This window comes from Epargyreus clarus, unplaced genomic scaffold, assembly GCF_041222505.1.
Source record: "Epargyreus clarus isolate Ecla_fem2 unplaced genomic scaffold, WU_Ecla_fem_2.2 ptg000001l, whole genome shotgun sequence".
Lineage (NCBI taxonomy): Eukaryota > Metazoa > Arthropoda > Insecta > Lepidoptera > Hesperiidae > Epargyreus > Epargyreus clarus.
This window is the reverse complement of record NW_027332209.1, coordinates 3116080-3135756: the sequence shown is the minus strand read 5'-3', so window position 1 is coordinate 3135756 and position 19677 is coordinate 3116080. Positions and strand designations below refer to the sequence as shown.

General features: G+C 34.7%; 1 protein-coding gene across 2 annotated transcripts; it reads right to left on the bottom strand.

The window, feature by feature from the left end:
- On the bottom strand, positions 1–4117 carry LOC140743331 (uncharacterized). Of its 2 annotated transcripts, XM_073074504.1 has the most exons (9): positions 4081–4117; positions 3507–3656; positions 3073–3283; positions 2213–2575; positions 1642–1827; positions 1405–1526; positions 1075–1236; positions 645–815; positions 1–457 (listed from the first exon to the last, which is right to left on the bottom strand). In XM_073074504.1, exons 2-9 carry the CDS (start codon positions 3642–3644, stop codon positions 167–169), a joined length of 1644 nt encoding a protein of 547 aa, XP_072930605.1. In that variant the 5' UTR covers positions 3645–3656; positions 4081–4117; the 3' UTR covers positions 1–166. The 2 variants fall into 2 exon arrangements, with proteins under 2 accessions (XP_072930605.1, XP_072930612.1); XM_073074511.1 differs by lacking the exon at positions 1642–1827.
- Positions 4118–19677: the final 15560 nt, after the last annotated feature.

The following is a 19677-nucleotide window of genomic DNA, read 5'->3' as shown; positions in this document are numbered from 1 at the left end:
TGATTTTAATTTGTTTAATCTTAAACTTTAGGACCTAATTTATGATTAATTTAATCCGAAATTACAAAAACATACATAAAAATGTAAAGTGCTTTCATTATAACAAATACAATATACCTTAAATGTATATCATTCAAAATATGAAGTTCCCATACACTAAAGACGCTTAACAATATTTTTCTAACAGAACTCGTCTTAACAACTTTCCAGCAAGATTCTTCGGCAGATCATCTAAAAATTCTACTTCCTTTAGCATTTTGTACTCTGCAACTTTTGTATTAACAAAGTTAATTAAATTAGTAGCAGTTGTTTTATATCCATCTTTAAGCACCACGAAAGCTTTAGGAACTTCACCCTTTCTTTCGTCTGGTATACCAACGACTGCTGCATCTTTGATATCTGGATGTTCTTTTAATATATCTTCTAATTCAGTAGGTGCTACTTGATATCCCTTTACCTGCAATTGATTAAAATATGATATTTTAATTAATTATACCTAGTTTACTACAACTTACATCATTAATAATATTGTTAAACCAAAGGGTATCCAATTACGTACTGTTATTAGTTATATGTTTGATAAATTAATCGCTCATTTATATTTACGAGAACTTACTCTGTTTTAATGCATACTAATAACTTACTTTGATAAGCTCTTTCATTCTACCAACAAGAGTGACAATACCATCATTATTAATTGTAGCCAAATCACCGGTTCTGAACCACTTGTCTTCGGTAATCGCATTCATCGTTGCTTCTGGATTATCTTTGTATCCTTTCATTACTTGAGGACCCCGGATATGTAATTCACCGACCTGCAGATATATAAGAATATCTTGTTATTATTTCATCAAATTAGTTTAAGACCAAAATATAAAGAAATTTTCTAAAAGGTATGTTTTCTACTATCTTAAAAATCAGGGGTAGTGATATATTCTTCCACATAATTGCGTTATATCCTTATTGTGAATATTATTAATTTTTAACGTTAAAAGACATATCTTTTAGTTACTTTACATCTTTATTTTTCAAAATGACTTCATTGAGAAAACTTGATATTATTCACTTATTTACCTCATCTGGTCCTAAATTACGATCGCTAGAGTCAACGACCCTAAGTTCAGTATTAGGCAAAGCAACCCCTATAGTAGCGTAGTCACGGGAACCCGGAACCATACTGGTTGCGAATGGAGATACTTCTGTTAAACCGTACGCTTGAATGATTTGCAGATTTGGCTGTAAAAATATTGTTTGGATTTGGTTATGTTTTATGATAATATTGTAGTAACTCGTATATATCAATAAAGATAATAGTAAAACATTCAATAACTTATACAATAAGATTTATTAGTAATGTATCATCTAAAATAACCATAAAATAACTTGTAAAGGAAATTTTGATACCTGGGCTTTGCATAAGAGGTTTTTTATGTATGATGTTGTTAATGGTGCAGCTCCACATACTATTCTCTCTAACGTAGTTAAGTGGTCTTTCGTTACATCAGGATGGGTACACAAAAACTGAACTGGAAAATACAAAATACTAATAATTTGGTTTAATACTTACCATTGGCGGATTTTACCAAAACTAAAAATTTTTAAATTGAAAATATATAAATAACTAATAAAGTAATTACTTACATAAAGGTGGTGCCGAATATAACAAACTAATTTTATGATCCTTTAGAGCATTTAAAAATGTTTTGCGTTGAAATTTAGGAATAACGACAATTTTTGCCCCGATCGTAAGATTGTGGAGCAAGGAAATTGACAAGCCATAAGAGTGATATAGCGGAATGACTACCAAAACCGAATCTTGATATTCACCTGAAAATATTTTGAAAATCATAGTTTTTTTATAATAGGAGTAGCAGACGAGCATGCAGTCCCAGGTGGCAAATGGCTACTGCTGCCCATGGACCCGACCCCCAACAATCATGGTAATCAATCCCAGATAGGATTAGATATTCCTACCTGAGGTCAGCCACAGATGCTTACCACACCCTTTAAAATACAACACAGCAGCGTTTAACATTGCTGTTATGAGGCTGAAATAGGTGTGGCGGTGGTGTCGAACCACAAAGGGTTTTACCACCATCAAGAATACAGAAGCAAAGACATTTTGGCGTTTTTCGTTTTTACCCGACTGCGGAGGGTAATATTTTCGAATTTCGAATTCTAATTTTAAATATAAAACTAAAACAAAACCTACCTGTTGTGTCCTTAAAATGCTTCAAACCTTCAGCTTCCTGTTGTATGAAATTCGCTACTTGATTTCTATTGGTAAGTTCCACTCCTTTTGGCAAACCAGTAGTACCACTCGAATAAAGTAAAAATATTACATCTTCTGGCTTTCTTCTCACTTCATTCAAAATATTTTTATCAATCTTATTATTATTAAAAAGGTCTGCAAACGATAGAGTCCCAGGCAGTGCATCGACTTCGAAGTTATCTGCTATTATAATAGGTATTGAAGTTTCTGTTAAATAAATAGCTTCTTTGATAACTCCAATTGTTTCTAGTGAACCAATCATTAGTTTCGGCTTTGCAAGTAGCAGTTGTCTGTGCACTTCGTCTATAATCAAAAATATTTATATAGTAGTCTCATGTGTATATTTCAATAAATAAAATATAAAAAGATAAGGTTTAAAAACATTAATGGAAGCCTCAGTATTTGCTTGGTCATTTTTTTTGTAATTATACAGATCACAATTTAAATCTGAATTGAGAAGTTGGGTAAATCGTATCTGACAGTTTTTTATAGTATACCTTGAAGGTGGTAGAGCCTTAAGTGGTTTGACTCCGGAGGCACCAACGCCACGCTAATTTTGGCCTAATAACAGCAGTGTTTTGCGTGGCAAGGGAGGTAGACGTCCTAAGATAGGCGGAGCAACGCATTTGTGCCCGACCTGTTGGCTTTGTTACGACTCATATTTAGGGGTTGGTTACAGATGTCCCAGTAGCAATAGTGCAGTAGCCACTTACTATCAGATGGACTGTATAATTCTTTGCTATTTCAATTCTACAAAAGAACAAACTATCCTAATATATAGTCATGTAATCTATACGTACTTGTCGTAAATGCCGGGCTGAAGGTAGTAACGATGGCGCCGGCTTGAATAGCGCCCATCAAGGCTATGGGATACTCTATTGAATTGTACGTCATTAGCCCCACAACATCACCATCTTGGATGTGCAACTGCGATCGTAATGTTGCCGCAAAGTTTTGTGAGTAATCGTACAATTCCCTGTACGTATACGATCTATCCGTGATACCGCAGACCTGAAAAAAAGTGTTATTAGAAAAACAACTATTATAATTTCGTTTAATTCAGAATAACTCCGTTTATTACAATTGTTATTAGTACAATAAAGTGTTGGATAATAAAGTGTAATATCTGCTTGTTCTTTCAAACAAAAACAAAGAAATATTTATTAATAATTCAACAATATTTTACACCTTATATATTTTCATGTTACAAAAAACTATTATGAACTTTACAAACCATGGCAGTTTTGTCGACCCAATTTTCAATATTGCGCCAAATATATTCAGGGAGAGTTATATCAGGTATTTCGACGTCGACGTAAGGAGATTTTACAATATTATCCTCTGTCCACACGTTTTGCCGCCGAGCTTTCATTTTATATATTTTCTGAAAATTTTACAATTAATCGATTGTATTATCGCATGGCACGAAAAAGCACTGATGGCCTAGTGCTTAAGAAACTCGATCTCTCGATCGAGGGGTCCCAGGTTCAAATCCCAAGCACGCACCTTTGATTTTTCAAAGTTATATTCGGATTAGTAATTCTTATGACTTGCTTAAATGGTGAAGCAAAACATAGTGAGGAAACCTGCATACCAGAGAGATATAAAATAAAAAAAATCACAAAGGTATGTGAAGTCTACCAATACGCAAGTGGCCAGCGCGGTGGACTATGGCCTAATCCTTCTCATTCTGAGAAGAAACACTTGCCCAGTAGTATAATCAATGTTGTCTCACAATTGATAAATTTCATTTGCATTTATTTAATGTGGATAAAAGTTAATATATAAACAAAAATAAAACTCGACACCTAACTAAACTCGATACCTGACGGCTGGGACTGTGACTTGAAATTGTACCACTAGCACTGAAAGATAAACTTTATGTACCCAAAAAGTTCGGGATGCAATCATGCACAAAAACATTGAGGTATGATAATTTTACATAATAAGTACATCATTTAAGCATCGTTAAATAAATTTCAGTTTTAATTATGGTCATAAATAACTTAAGTCAGTAATAACTCCTCTTATCGCGATTAATACGAAATATATTAATAATTTAAATCATGAATGTGAAATGTTCACAGTTTATACATTTTTAAGCAAATATCGATCCCTCGTTTTCAAGATTTTTGTCAGAGAGTCCAAAACGAATATATTCTTAGACAAAAAAATATATAAACTTAACCTAAATTCAGTGAAGCGTTTTCACACAATAAACTAATTGATGTGAACATGATGACTATCTGTCATTTAATTAATTATCATTTGATGCCATCTTCTTCGTTTTAAAACTGAAAAGTATTTTCATACCTATTACCTAAAAATTTACGGTCACAAATTTTCAACATATACTTCTCTATGGAGTTCTACAATTAAAAATACTTATTAATAATAATACGTATAATGGGCACAAATAATATACTTTACTCATAAATATAAGGTAGCCGTTTAAAAAGAAACAAGAACAGAATATACTGAGAACTTGGGAAAAATAATTAGTCATGTACCACTCTATCTATAAATAAGAATTTCCGATACTGTTTACAAAGAAATCGACAATTTTAGTTATTTTTACCCTGAAGTTTGGAAAAGGGTAAGCAAAATTGAAAAACAATTTGCATAGCCGGCCCCGGAACATCCCGCCGGAACGCGGAACAATTGCTAAATGTAGTGTGCGGCGCGATCCGATATCACAACCGAGGCAGTCGACTGTGTGCTAAATACGTACTTTGAACTTTAATACCAAAAAGGATTATGATAATATATTGTATTTTGACAAAGGGAGATCTCCCGCTGGGCTATGTGATCATGCCCGGGGAGCGGCCGTGCTCCGTCAGTCTCTGTATCTATCGCTGGGACGTCTTACCCTCCGGGCGCACATATATTGCGGCAAAGTTAATATATAAACAAAAATAAAACTCGACACCTAACTAAACTCGATACCTGACGGCTGGGACTGTGACTTGAAATTGTACCACTAGCACTGAAAGATAAACTTTATGTACCCAAAAAGTTCGGGATGCAATCATGCACAAAAACATTGAGGTATGATAATTTTACATAATAAGTACATCATTTAAGCATCGTTAAATAAATTTCAGTTTTAATTATGGTCATAAATAACTTAAGTCAGTAATAACTCCTCTTATCGCGATTAATACGAAATATATTAATAATTTAAATCATGAATGTGAAATGTTCACAGTTTATACATTTTTAAGCAAATATCGATCCCTCGTTTTCAAGATTTTTGTCAGAGAGTCCAAAACGAATATATTCTTAGACAAAAAAATATATAAACTTAACCTAAATTCAGTGAAGCGTTTTCACACAATAAACTAATTGATGTGAACATGATGACTATCTGTCATTTAATTAATTATCATTTGATGCCATCTTCTTCGTTTTAAAACTGAAAAGTATTTTCATACCTATTACCTAAAAATTTACGGTCACAAATTTTCAACATATACTTCTCTATGGAGTTCTACAATTAAAAATACTTATTAATAATAATACGTATAATGGGCACAAATAATATACTTTACTCATAAATATAAGGTAGCCGTTTAAAAAGAAACAAGAACAGAATATACTGAGAACTTGGGAAAAATAATTAGTCATGTACCACTCTATCTATAAATAAGAATTTCCGATACTGTTTACAAAGAAATCGACAATTTTAGTTATTTTTACCCTGAAGTTTGGAAAAGGGTAAGCAAAATTGAAAAACAATTTGCATAGCCGGCCCCGGAACATCCCGCCGGAACGCGGAACAATTGCTAAATGTAGTGTGCGGCGCGATCCGATATCACAACCGAGGCAGTCGACTGTGTGCTAAATACGTACTTTGAACTTTAATACCAAAAAGGATTATGATAATATATTGTATTTTGACAAAGGGAGATCTCCCGCTGGGCTATGTGATCATGCCCGGGGAGCGGCCGTGCTCCGTCAGTCTCTGTTCGGAGCTTGTATATGTATATAAGATGTTTAAAAAACTTCTATAGCGTGATTCAGCAGCGCCATCTCTTTACGAGTAGCGGGAAGTCGCTACAGTATGTTATGGTGCGCTTTATATGGCTATGTGTCGGTGTCAACCCATTGTCGTGCCATTTCTGGGCACGGATTTCCTTTCAAATTGAGACGGGTTTAGGTCATAGCACACCGCGCAAGCCAACTGCGAATAATTCACAGTTCTTTGAAGTTTTTTTAAAGTAAATGAAGACTCTTTTGAGGGTCTCACCTTTTTTTTTTGTTTTCGAGGGGGAAACCTTCAAAAGGTACCCGACGACGTGGGAGCGACGCCGGGTTATGTGGGATTTTTACCGCACTAAAACCCCCCCGGTGGCCATCCTCGGCGCTTGGTGGAGAACTCCGGGATCTCCAACCGGAGTCCTCCGAGCGCGATGCCCCGGTCGGGCTCTGCCCTGGGGGAGCACTTTACGCTCCTCCCTCACATCTGGTGTTTACGACGGCGTGCGACCACACATGCCGCCGTCCTTCTCGGGGTTTCTCTACAGACGGTTTGAGCTCCCACTCTTGCCGTCGGCAACCCCGGAAGCCCCCTTTTAGTCGCCTCTTACGACAGGCAGGGGATACCGTAGCCCTATTCTAGTCCCGGAACTACAGGGACATTGAGGGTCTCACCTAACCCTAGATTTGATTCCTAACTGAGGTTGCAGCAAATTCGTGCGTAATCTTAAGAACTAAGTTAGAACACCTCAGACAAGTAAGTATCTCTTACCCTTAAAACCGAAACACAGCAACGCTTAACACTTATTACTAGGCAGGAATCGGTATGGTGGTAGTGCGATCAAAATTCGAACCACCCTCAAAAATCAGCTAAAAAGTTTCATCCGCAGGCAGCACTCACTCAATAATTATAACTGACATTCTGCTCAAGTTCCCTATTTAGATCAATTCTATAAAATATTCAATGTCCAAACGATCCCTCTCATGAGGATCTGTCATTCCTTTTATCTTTTTTGCTCCAGTTTCAGGCATTGAGTTTCAGGTTGTCCTTTATCAATCAATTGTTGGATTGGAAACCTTACTTTATCTTTGTCTTTCATGGTCGATTTGCCCTTTTGTGTTTGTTTTCAATGTAACAATGGTAATATGTGAAAATATTTTTATGTGTTGTGTACTTCGCAACAATGTCTACAATTTAAACAAAATTCATTTGTTGGTATTATAATATGTCTTTGTTATAAAATTAGATTTTACATTGTTGAAACTCAGAAGCTGTTTCAAAGGTCAGAATTTAACACTTACAATCACATACATATGCATACAAACATGGACGCTCACAGACGCACCTCCAAATATACATTAGTTTTTATTTTTTATTTTTATGTTCTTATAGATATTTTTATTAATTTTAATTATATAAGGTAATAACACAAAACCACTTTATTTTTGGTCAAACAATAGGAGTTTGTAAGTTTGTACCAACTAAAGAAATGCAAAGCAAAAGTCTTGCACAAGACAATGACGCACTTGGTAAGGGATACCTTGAATAGAAACAAATTCTCGTAACAAGGTTGGAAACAGACGAAGCTGTTGAAATATGCTATTTTAATTCTATTTAAAGGGGTCGTATGAAAACTTTAAGCAAAACTTTTCACGCTCACTGAACTACGCAAGACTTTTGACAAAATGAAGTCTCAAAGAATCCCTTTGATTATACTATTTGATTTGCAATAGCTTATACTTGTTGGGATTCGGCATTACATAAATAAATAATAAAGCCTTTTGAGAAAACATGGATTCTGTCCGTCAAGTGGACAATTTTATTTGAAATTAAAGTTTAGTATTTTTATGTCTTAATATTGAATTTTTTAATTTTTAAGGTAAAATTTCTTTGCACCTTGCCCGTGCATTGAGACAATGAGACCTTATGAAAACTAATTCTCATTGAAAAAGTTTGCTCTTGGCCTCCTCCGAACATGTTTCTTCCATTTATCTTCCATTTTCCATTTATCCATCGACTATTTATTTCTCAAGCCCCATACAGCTAACGGCTTGTGCAATGACCAACATTGGCCTCAATAATAGTATATCTGTGTCTAGTACATGAAAAATACTTTTTCATTCACGGGTTTTGAACAATTTGGGCACAAATTTGGCTTCCCTTAACAATTGTTAAAACCAACGCATTTGCATTCTGAAAATTCTTCTCTATTTAACTTGAGTTCAAACCTGCCAATAACGGGTTCTCCATTTGACATGCTCTTCAGAGTGGCATCGGTACACAACAAACTAAAATGAAGTTGTAAATTCTAAAATATGAGAAACATTGTCTTTAACTTGAAACTTAGCTCTCAGAGATAATCTCGAGCGCGCTTTGATAAAAGAAGTAAGTGTTACAACAGCTATTGTTTGTCTGAATGTACGAGATATTTTCTGAATTACCGGTGCTACGGTGGAAATAGTTCATAATATTACATCATCATAAAGACTTTTACATTAGAGTTAAAGATTATTAAGAGCTACTGATTTGAAATGTACATGATGCATTATAACTTAGTCATCAGAAAGTGATGAAGATGAAGTGATTGAAGGTGGTAGAACCCTTTGTGGTTCGACTCCGGCGGCACCACCGCCACACCTATATCTACTTAATAACAGCAGTGTTAGGCGCTGCTGTGTTCCGGTTTGAAGTGTGTGGTAAGGGAGACAGACTTTTCCGAGGCGTTTCAGCTTAGTCCTCAGGGGTAGCGGCGCATATGTGGCCGACCTGAGGTAGGAATATCTAATCCTATCTGGGGTTGATTACAAATGTCCATGGGTGGCAATAACCACTTACCATCAGGTGGACTGCATGCTCGTCTGCTACACCTATATTATAAAAAAAGAAACAAAATCAATGGGAGGTACTTGTTTGGATATCGATCATAAGACGTGGATTGTAAGTAATAATAATATTTTTTTTTTCTTTCAATTTGTAGGTATCTCTTTATCAGAGGCAGTCTTTTAGTAGAGAATCGACAACGATTGTTATAATTTAATAGGTTATTATATTTATGAGTAAACATCCGATTTCTACTTCCATTGTATATAAGTATACAATAGAAGTATGTACAGTTATTTAAATATGGTACGTCAATTCCTCGACTCAAACGTAACGTTGTATATAATAATGTCAATCATATTATTATATCTAGTATTGCTCCAAAACGTTACAAGGAAAGTAAATAATGACATATTTCACCTTTTGATCTTTTTTCTTTGTTCCTGTTATTTCCTGTACTGGTTGTTTATTGAGACAATGTCTTGTAATTAAGTCAGACATATCACAGAAAAAGAATATTTGATAGAAATGGCAAGGATATTCGTTTTTTATTATCTTCGGTGAATATAAAGAAATCTAGTAGGCTAGTTATGGAACATATAATACTGCCTACTCTTCAACACGGGAATTTAAGCAACGTATTAGTTTTTGACCAATCCTTGCTGGATGCTTTCAAACCAAACCATTAAGACTGTAATTAATAACCAAAAAAAATTAATGACTGTTTATCCAAAGGAGCCACTGCTTAAGGTTCATTCTGAAGTACAGATGCCACTAACGGTTACCCATCTAATTTTCGGACGTTAGTTTACGTTAGTGAAATATTTTTTTTGGTTCGCATTACTTTCCTTTCTAGCACGCGTAGATAAATTGCACTTTATTTTTTATTAAATTCGACAGATAAGCATAAGTTCTCACGTTTCGCTCACGCTTTTTTAATAAATGGAAATTTCTATTTCAATCTATATCTATGTTTTAACATTTGAATGATTAATATTATATTGTTTGTTCTAAAATAAATTGACGCAGAACAAACAACGCTGTTTGTCAGTTGATTGTTTTTGGTACTTATGAAATATTCAAGTGGCATTATTTATTTCGAACAAAATTAACATTGAGATTGATAATTACAAACCATAGAAACAAGTGTATCTATATTTTTCCATCGGCGTTAGGATTATTCAAAATATTTTCAATGCTTTTATTTATCTCGAATACTACCGAAAAAAAAGGTATCATCGCTACACCTTTTTCTCTTGAGAAGTAGTTTTTGTGGCGGTCCATGTTAAGTGACTTAGTAAGATGCATTCATCCTTAGTGCCCAAGAGTTGCAAGGCATCTACTACAGACATTCATGGGCGTAGCTGTACCCTTAGTACGAGTTTACAAAACATCCCACATTTTACGTTACGTTTACTCAATCCATTATTCTGTTCTGTTTGCTTCAGTAGAATTAGTTATCGAAAGCGCACCACTGAGTAAACGTAACAATAAGTGCTCAAGTGACGATGAACTTTTTGTCTTCCTCACATATTCGCAAAAAAGAGAGACAAAACATACAGCGCCATTTTGTCAATTTAGACATTTAATGTTACGTATACTATATGTCTGATACAATCCGCTAGGGGCGCTGACTGGAAAATGTATGGGCAAATACGTAAATACCAAAACAGTCATATTTGTCAAAACGTAAAAACTCGTGGTAAGGGTACTGATCAAAGTGGACTGCATGCTCGATTGCTACTTTAAACTTATAAAAAATGAAATGAAACTTTAGTAAATACCTATTTCTTCCTTCTTGATTCTTAGACCGAATTTGAAACCGTTTACACACGCGTCTATTGCGGAATTTGAATAAAATCGCTCTCATATTCATAAAAAAATGGTCACATAAATGTAAACGGTGTCTTTATCCACACAAATGTACTTACATTACCCGTGGCTTATAAAACGTCTGCTTATAATAACGTAATAACAATAACATTACATTGCATAACACACCACTTACGAAAATGTCTTGCAACAAGTATTCTTTAAAATAAGTATAAGTACGTAAAAGGAAAAGTAATGATAGGTTTAGAATTCGAGCTTTTACTCTAATTGAAAAAAAAAATACAATTTCGTTCATCGATCGCATGCTTTGGCGAACATAATCATGAAGCGAAAAAGAAATGAGAGTTATTTGAATAGCGTGTCAAGTCTGCCAAATTGCACTTGGCCAGCTTAGTGGTATAAGGTATAAGGTCGTCGTGTTCTAAGACGATATCTGAGCCCAGCAGAGAGACAGGAATGGGTTGATGACGACACAAACACTCAAGTCGAATCCGTACTTATCAAATCCAAGTGCCACTTAGCCAATACGTTGATGCGCCTAAGTTTTATTAGAATTCTTAGCAGGCCAATAACCTCACAGTCGACTTGCCACGGGAACTGAAAAGGGAAAAAGTCGGGTAACTGATCAAGTGGAAAATTACTTGAAGGTACGTATACGAGTGATACTCACGGATAAAAAAAAGGTCGAGTAACTTTTAAATACATATTTGTCAAATTGAAAATATTATTTTTTGCCCAATCAAGTGGAATTTAACCTTTTAATCATAATTGGCCGTTAAAACTTTTTGTTGTGTCATATACTCTTAAGTTCTTATTAGGTATTATAATATTAAAATAAAAATATATAAGAATAATTTTAATACGAGTACTGGTTTCCCACTAGACTATCAGTAACACAGCAACTACTTGCAATCTCATACTTTATTTATTTTTGTATAAAATATAATCAAACGCTAATTAATACGCAATTAATTTAGAAACAAAATGTCTTAAATATTATGAATCTGAATGCAAAACTATATCCCACGGTGTGCCACAAGGTAGTATACTTGGGCCATTACTGTTCCTGATGTACATTAATGATTTACCGGCAAAAATACACCACCCTATGACCCTATTTGCTGACGATAGTACAATATTATTTACAAATGACGATGAAAGAGAATTAGAAAATGACATTAACAAATCAATTATTGACATAATACAATGGTTTCAAATTAATAATTTAAAAATTAATTTATCAAAAACGAAAATTATGAATTTTAATAGTAACAAAGCATCCAATACTAATAATAATACAATTTTAAACATAAATTACTCAGGAACTAAAATTAACGACGCAGATGTAATAAAGTTTTTAGGACTTCATATTGACAAAGCAATAAAATGGAAAAATCATATTGATATGGTGTGTAGTAAGCTTAGTAAATATTCATATATGTTACGTAAATTAAGAAATCTTGTCCACCAAACTGTCGTATTAACAGCCTATCATAGTTTTGTGACTTCAACACTAAGATATGGCCTTATTTTCTGGGGCAACTCCATGTACCGTGACTTCGCCTTTAAATCACAGAAAAGATGCATGAGGGCCATGTGGGATTTAAAGCCGAGAGATTCGTGCAGGCCTTATTTTATCAAACATGAAATACTCACATTGCCATCACTCTACATTCTTGAATGCGCCATTTTCATACGAACGAACAGCGAAAAATTTCAATTTATCCCAAGAGCACGCCACAAAGATAAGTTGTGCGCAATCCCAGCAAAAAGTCGCTGGTATCAAAAAAGTTTCTTTGGAATAGCGCCTATGGTGTATAATAAAATTCCAAAAAATATACGCAATATTGAGGAACTTATCAGTTTTAAAAGAAATTTAAAAACATATTTAATTGACAAATGTTTTTATAGTCTAGTCGAGTTTCTCAACTACAGTGACGAATAGTTACATATGATTATTTATGATTTGCTGAGTGGTCTGAAATGTTTTGGTCTTAACATTGAACTATAAATACAATAATAATCTACTATTGTCCACTGATGCTTCTTTGACATTTTCTATTGTGATACCACTGACATTATTCATTTTTATCTTTATGTGACATTTTATTGTTATTGACATTTTATCTTATTAACGTTTTAATAATATTGGAAATTAGTATCTACAATTTAATAATTTGAATAAAATGCGACTTAAAATTATATTTGTACGCCATTTATGGCAGAATGAGCGAAAATTCTTGACTGTAACACCAATGTATACACCTTATTCTACAAATAAAGACTTTGTATTTGTATTTGTATTTGTATTTGTATCTAATTTAGAAGCAACTGTACTAGCTACCTATTGTATAAGCACTTACTATTTTGCATGTTGTGACTACCTGTAAATGGAAATATGTGTACTAAGCTATATTACTTAAGAAAATAACATTGTCAGTCATGTATAACATATAGTTATGTTGGTAGTCCTTAAAATAAATAAATAAATTCGCGGACATCTAATCATTTAGGAACTACTTAGGGTACTTGCTACTTAGGGTATTGTAGTGTTTTAGTAAATACACTCAAAATCAGACACTAAATATAGACACGAGTACTGGTGTGGCGTGCGGTAGTGTCGAGCAGTTGGCTTCTAGTTCGATGTCAGTTGATCTGACACGTCACTCTTAGTCTAGACGCCGTGCCGGGTAGGACGTGTTGTGTTCAGTACGGGAATGGTAAGGGAGATATTTATAAGCGAAACGAAGTTAGTCCTCTGGGGTAGAACGTAATTATCTGCCGTTCCTCAGATAGAAGTTCAAATTTTATTTGGAGTTGATAACGCGGCAATGCTGCTTTACTATTTTCTTTTCTATTAAATTTATGGCATTCTCATTTGCTTCTTTATGTTCAAGAAATGAGTTTTTTCGTGGTCAATTCACTATGTCTCATGCTTTAAGCGCATGTAACGTATCGCACGAACTGTTTAACCCGTCCGATTATTGCCTGTTCACGGCGCGTTGAACATGTCTCATTGGTGGTTGCGTTGCTCTGACAGAAAAGGGCAAACCTATGGCTGAATATTAATGGAATTTCAGCTATTGTAATTGCTGCGGTATTTAGACAATCCGTGTATGTCCTGAACTCGTTTATTTAGATGTTTGATTTTCCAAAATGGGTGAAATAGGTGTTCTATTATATGCAACCAGAGAGCCAAATACCAATTTTCATAGATTTTGCTTCAAAATCGGTGATCTTTCATACAAACTTTCAGTCCCTATTTTACCCCTCTTAAGGTTGGATTATCATAAAATCCGTTATTAGACGAGCACGCGTAGCATCTACATCTTAATATAAACCTATTTCTAAATTCTATAGCTCTAGCTTCAATAGTTTAGACTTTGCGATTAGTCAATCAGTAAGTGAGAGAGTATCCTTTAGCTTTAATAAATCTACACTTGTTAGCCACTTTATTTTCATTAGAAGAAAACAGTTTTTAATGGTCAATTCACTATGTCTCATGCTTAAAGCGCATGTAACGTATCGCACGAACGGTTTAACCCGTCCGATTATTGCCTGTTCACGGCGCGTTGAACATGTCTCATTGGTGGTTGCGTTGCTCTGACAGAAAAGGGCAAACCTATGGCTGAATATTAATAGAAATTCAGCTATTGTACTTGCTGCTATATTTTGACAATCCGTGTGTGTTCTGAACTCGTTTATTTAGATGTTTTCAAAAGAGACGTTATAGATAATTTTATTTTAATCCAAGTAGCATGCAGTGTACAGTCATAAGTATATAGTATACAGTCCTCTTGAAAGTAAGCAGGGAAAATACGTAATCGACTAAAATTGTTCAAATTGAAAGACTAATTTATTATTAGTATTTTTAGACAGTTTAACAATCAACAATAAATAACTAAACAGACCTATCAAACAAAATGTGTGCATTAATCAAAGTAAAACTATATTTTAAGTAAGAAACAAATACCTAAGACGATCAAAAAAAAAATGACAATGACAGTGTCACGGAAAAATTAAAGCTCCGAAAAATTTATAATTTAAATAATAAAATAATATATTTATGTGATTGTAATAAGTTATACTTATTGAATAAATAGTGCTATAAGTGCCTATAACTATTACTGCCAATACAGTGTCCATCATCTTAGCCATTGTTTGCAATAGAAAAGAATTTGACAAGGATGCAATCACACCACAAAAAGAGGACAAAACCAAATCAAAAATCTATTCAAGTGCTTCTCGTGATCGTAAAAATATCTTCCGACTATTATATCTTCTGTTTTTGCAACTATCCAGTGTCCAGTCCAGTGTTCGAAAGCAGTTAAAAGTGTTGTTGTTTTTATTTTCTTTGTAAGAAAGAAAACTGTGTTTTTAACTTTATTTAGTATATAATTATAAATAATATAGCCCATTTACTTTAAATAAATCATAAGTTTTAGAATAAGACATAGTCATAGTGTTTTATTATTTGTACAGGTTTTTTTTAGAGATTTTATTCTATCTTAATTAATAGATGTCTAGTGATTCGTTATTGCGATGCCCTATCTGTGTTGATAATAAATTTTATAAAGGCCAACGGGGATTAAAAATTCATTGCAGCCGCATTCATGTCCCACGTATAGAAAAAATAAATATACCTTCTGCTTCAAATTATATAAATAACACAGATAGGGACCGTAATGACGAACCATTACACAAGAGACTCGCAAATCTAAAACATAACATTAGGGTGGTCAAACGAATCCCTAAAGGAGCGCGTCATGCCGTGGCTGTATGTCTTACCGAGCACGTGGCCAGAGTAGTCGCAGAAAATAGCTTCAATGCTTGGAAAGACCTATTATTATTCACATTTAAAAAATTACATTTAAACAATAGAACTCAAAACCAAACATTAACTAATTTAATTAAACAAAATATTTCCCAAAATGTCCTTCCTATTAATACGTCTTCTGTCAATTTTAATTCCGTACGTAACAATATTCTGAAACTAATCGAAAACAAACTCTCCGATGGAGATGTAAAAGGCGCTGCGAAAATTTTATTTTCTGACGACACTATGGCTACGCGCTCGTCTGAAACGCTTGGGGCACTTCGCGAGAAGCATCCCAACACCGACCACATCTTCGCAGCTTCCTAGTCCACCGCGCAGTTCACAGCGCGATTTTTTGAGAGTCAGCGAGGAAGCCACCAAGATCGCTATCCGTTCTTTTCCGAATGGATCTGCTGGTGGCTTAGACGGCCTTACACCGCAACACTTAAAAGACCTTACAGATCCGTCTTTAGGTGAAGCAGGCGTAAATTTGGTGAAGGAGCTCACTGCCCTCATTAATATAATGTTGGCAGGTGTAGTTCCTCCCGAAATTACGCCTGTGCTTTACGGGGCCAACCTTGTTGCTCTCAAAAAGAAGGATGGGGGTATTCGACCCATCGCTGTTGGGTGTACGGTCCGAAGATTGGCTTCGAAGTTGTGCTGCCGTAACTATAGTGAGCTATTGGCTATTCGGCTTAAGCCACGGCAGCTCGGCTTCGGAGTCAAGGGTGGCTGCGAAGCAGCAGTACACGCTGCTCGCACATTTTTAAATAATAAAGATTACGAGGTTTTTCTAAAAATAGACGTTAAAAATGCTGTCAATTCGGTAGATAGGGGGGCCCTTCTTGCAGAAATTCAGAAAGAAATGCCTGAGATTTTCGGTTACATGTGGCAATGTTATGGTACCCCCTCAAAATTATTATTTGGTGATAATGTCATCGAATCGTGTGTAGGATGTCAGCAAGGCGACCCTCTTGGCCCAGTAATTTTCAGTTTGGCTATTCAACCGATTATCATGGAACTAAATTCGAAATTTAATGTATGGTACCTAGATGATGGTTCTTTGGGAGGAAATGCATCAACTGTATTGGAGGACCTAAAAATCATAATCCGGCGTTTTAATAATATTGGTTTGAGTTTAAATTTCAATAAATGTGAAATATTCTTTTCGGAAAAATTATCAGTTGAACAATGTCATCATATTTACGGTCAATTCAATTCAATATCACCGAACATATCTATTTTAGAAAAAGAAAATTTGACACTACTAGGTGCTCCAATATTTGACGATGCATTTTTAGCTCTCACCTAGCTAATACTTCAGTGAAAGCGGGGGCTGCAGCCGACCATGCCCATACTCTCAAGCGTCGTAAATATAGTAATTTATTAGACAATTACTTGTTTGCGGCGCTTGCTTTAGAGACAATGGGTCCATGGTCATCTGACATGAAAAAATTCATGTCAGATATGTCGACCAAACTTGTCACTGCTTCCGGTGACCAAAAAGCTGGCGGCTATTTTGCACAAAGATTAAGTCTTGCCGTGCAGCAAGGAAACGCCGCCAGCGTTTTGGGAACCATGCCTCACACGGCAATTTTAGATGGCTTATTTTATTTATAATTTTCTTGTATATATTTTGTAAATAAGTCCATTTTTAGTTTATATTTAACATTTAATGTATATTAGTAATTAAAAATGTATCGATAAAGAAAACTTATAGACGATCAGCAGTGACCCACACACTTTATAAGGTGAAGTGGGATTTGTGATAAACATTGGAAAATCGTGATCTTTCCTAAAAGCTCGAGTTTAGTACAACGGCTTTTGATATCTCAAAATGGATTTATTGTGTTTCTTCCCCGCCCCAGTGCGTGTTTTAATTTAATTGGAACAAAGGCGGGCCTAAGTAAATAAGAACTGGGAATCGCGTACATCCAACTCGCTTGGTTTGTCTGTGTTTTACGAAACCACTCCTTTGGTACTCATGTGTTGTACGGTAATTAATGTTTTTCTACTTGATTTTTTACTCCACTGAAAAAAGATAATGTTTTAGAGCATACGTATGTGATCTTTTTGGCATGCCTTGCAGCTCCAACGGCTTTACGAATTACGTCATATGAGGTGTCGTTGGATTCATCTAAATTGTGAGAGTAAAATAACGTATGTTCAAGCAGTTGGGTTTTTGTTGTTATAATATTTTTCTAGGTACTTGAAAATTAGCCACCAATTAATGAACAGAATAATAGGATAGAGATTAGACCTTTAATATTTTTTATCATAAATATATAATAAGGTGAAAGAGTCTAACACTTCCCGTATTGAATGAAAACTTTCAGTGAGAAAATAATATTCTGATGTGACTTAATTGTTTATAATGGTGGTTTGTATTATTAAAAATACTTTTTAATTATTAATAGCGAGATAGAAATAACCAGAAACGAAGACTAGTTAAATAATAATGGAAAACCTCAATAAAGGGATGTCGATGTACTAAGAAAGGGTGGTTTACCCGAAATATTCAATTGTAGATCCGGAAAGTTTCGACTGTTATCAGTTTTCAATTATAACCCTTTGCTGACTGAGTTGTACCTAAAGTTTACGAAGATCGCTGTAATAACAAGTACTGATAATAATATTTGGCATTTATTTGCAATCTTCATCTTTACATATTTCAGTATCAAATCAACGGCAAAGGAATGTAGAAAGCTAATCTTAAACATTTAAGGTAGATAAGAGAATAATATAGTCGGGATGATAAAAATAAGGACGTAAAATATTGCTTGCCAAAGAATAACAAGCATTAAAGTCAAACATTGACTTTAACGCTTGTGCATTAAAGTCAAAGTTGGAAATAAAAAGAAAAGTTAAAGGTATCCAAATTAGGAAAAGGTAGGTAAAGGTAAAAGTTTAAAATCACCGACTCTGGAAAGAAGGATACTCTCGATTCAGCTGTAATCTTAGTTAAAGCGGTGGAACCCTTGTGGCTTGAATTATCGAAAATTAATGAACACTTGGTTCAACGATGAAGGAACATAGCTTAATTAATCTTATTTCTTTGAGATTTCTCCATAAAGTTTTCCACGCCGTTTTTTTATGCACTCGGTATTTTTTTTTTATAATATAGGAGTGGCAGACGACATGTTCGTCCACCTGATGGTAAGTGTCTACTTCAGCCAGCCATGGACATCTGTAATCAACCCCAGATAGGATTAGATATTCCTACCTGAGGTCGGCCACAGATGCACCGATACCTGATGACGACTAAGCTGGAATACCTCAGGAAAGTATGTCTCTCTTACCAAACCATTCGAACCAGAACACAGCAGCGCTTAACAATGCTGTTATGAGGCAGAAATAGATGTGGCGGTGCCGCCGGAGTTGAACCACAAACCTTTCTACCACCTTCAAACCTTTTACCTTCAAACCTTTCACCTTTCTCTGCACTTGGTCAATTTGGATGTTTTTGATAAATCAACACACCGTTCTGAAAGGATTCTACGGCCCATCAGTGAGAGAGAAGTGCGATAATGATGACGACAGGAGATTGAACGAATAAAATTCAAATTAGGGAAGAAGTTGTTTGCGCCAAAGGAACAAAAGGGGAAGTTTAAACTTAGACTATTTTAATTGCACGTTGACGGAATACTTTAATGAAATCCCCGAGATAGTCGCGAGTTTTAAATGTGATGACAATTTGACTTTCACGAATGGCTCTTCATGTTCCATTGTTAATGTATCCTCGCTTCTTCCATACTTTGAGAGAATCGCCCTAAATTATACTCTAGAATGTTCTAAATCATAGTTTTCGTTTTCTCGTATCTTAGACAAAGATACGAGTTTATGGAATCAAAACAGAAATATTTAACAAATTTAATCGGTATTATAATTATTAATTTTGTACACAAATTTGGTACAATAAGTTAAAATATAATGCTAAAAGAACTAAAGGTTCAGTCT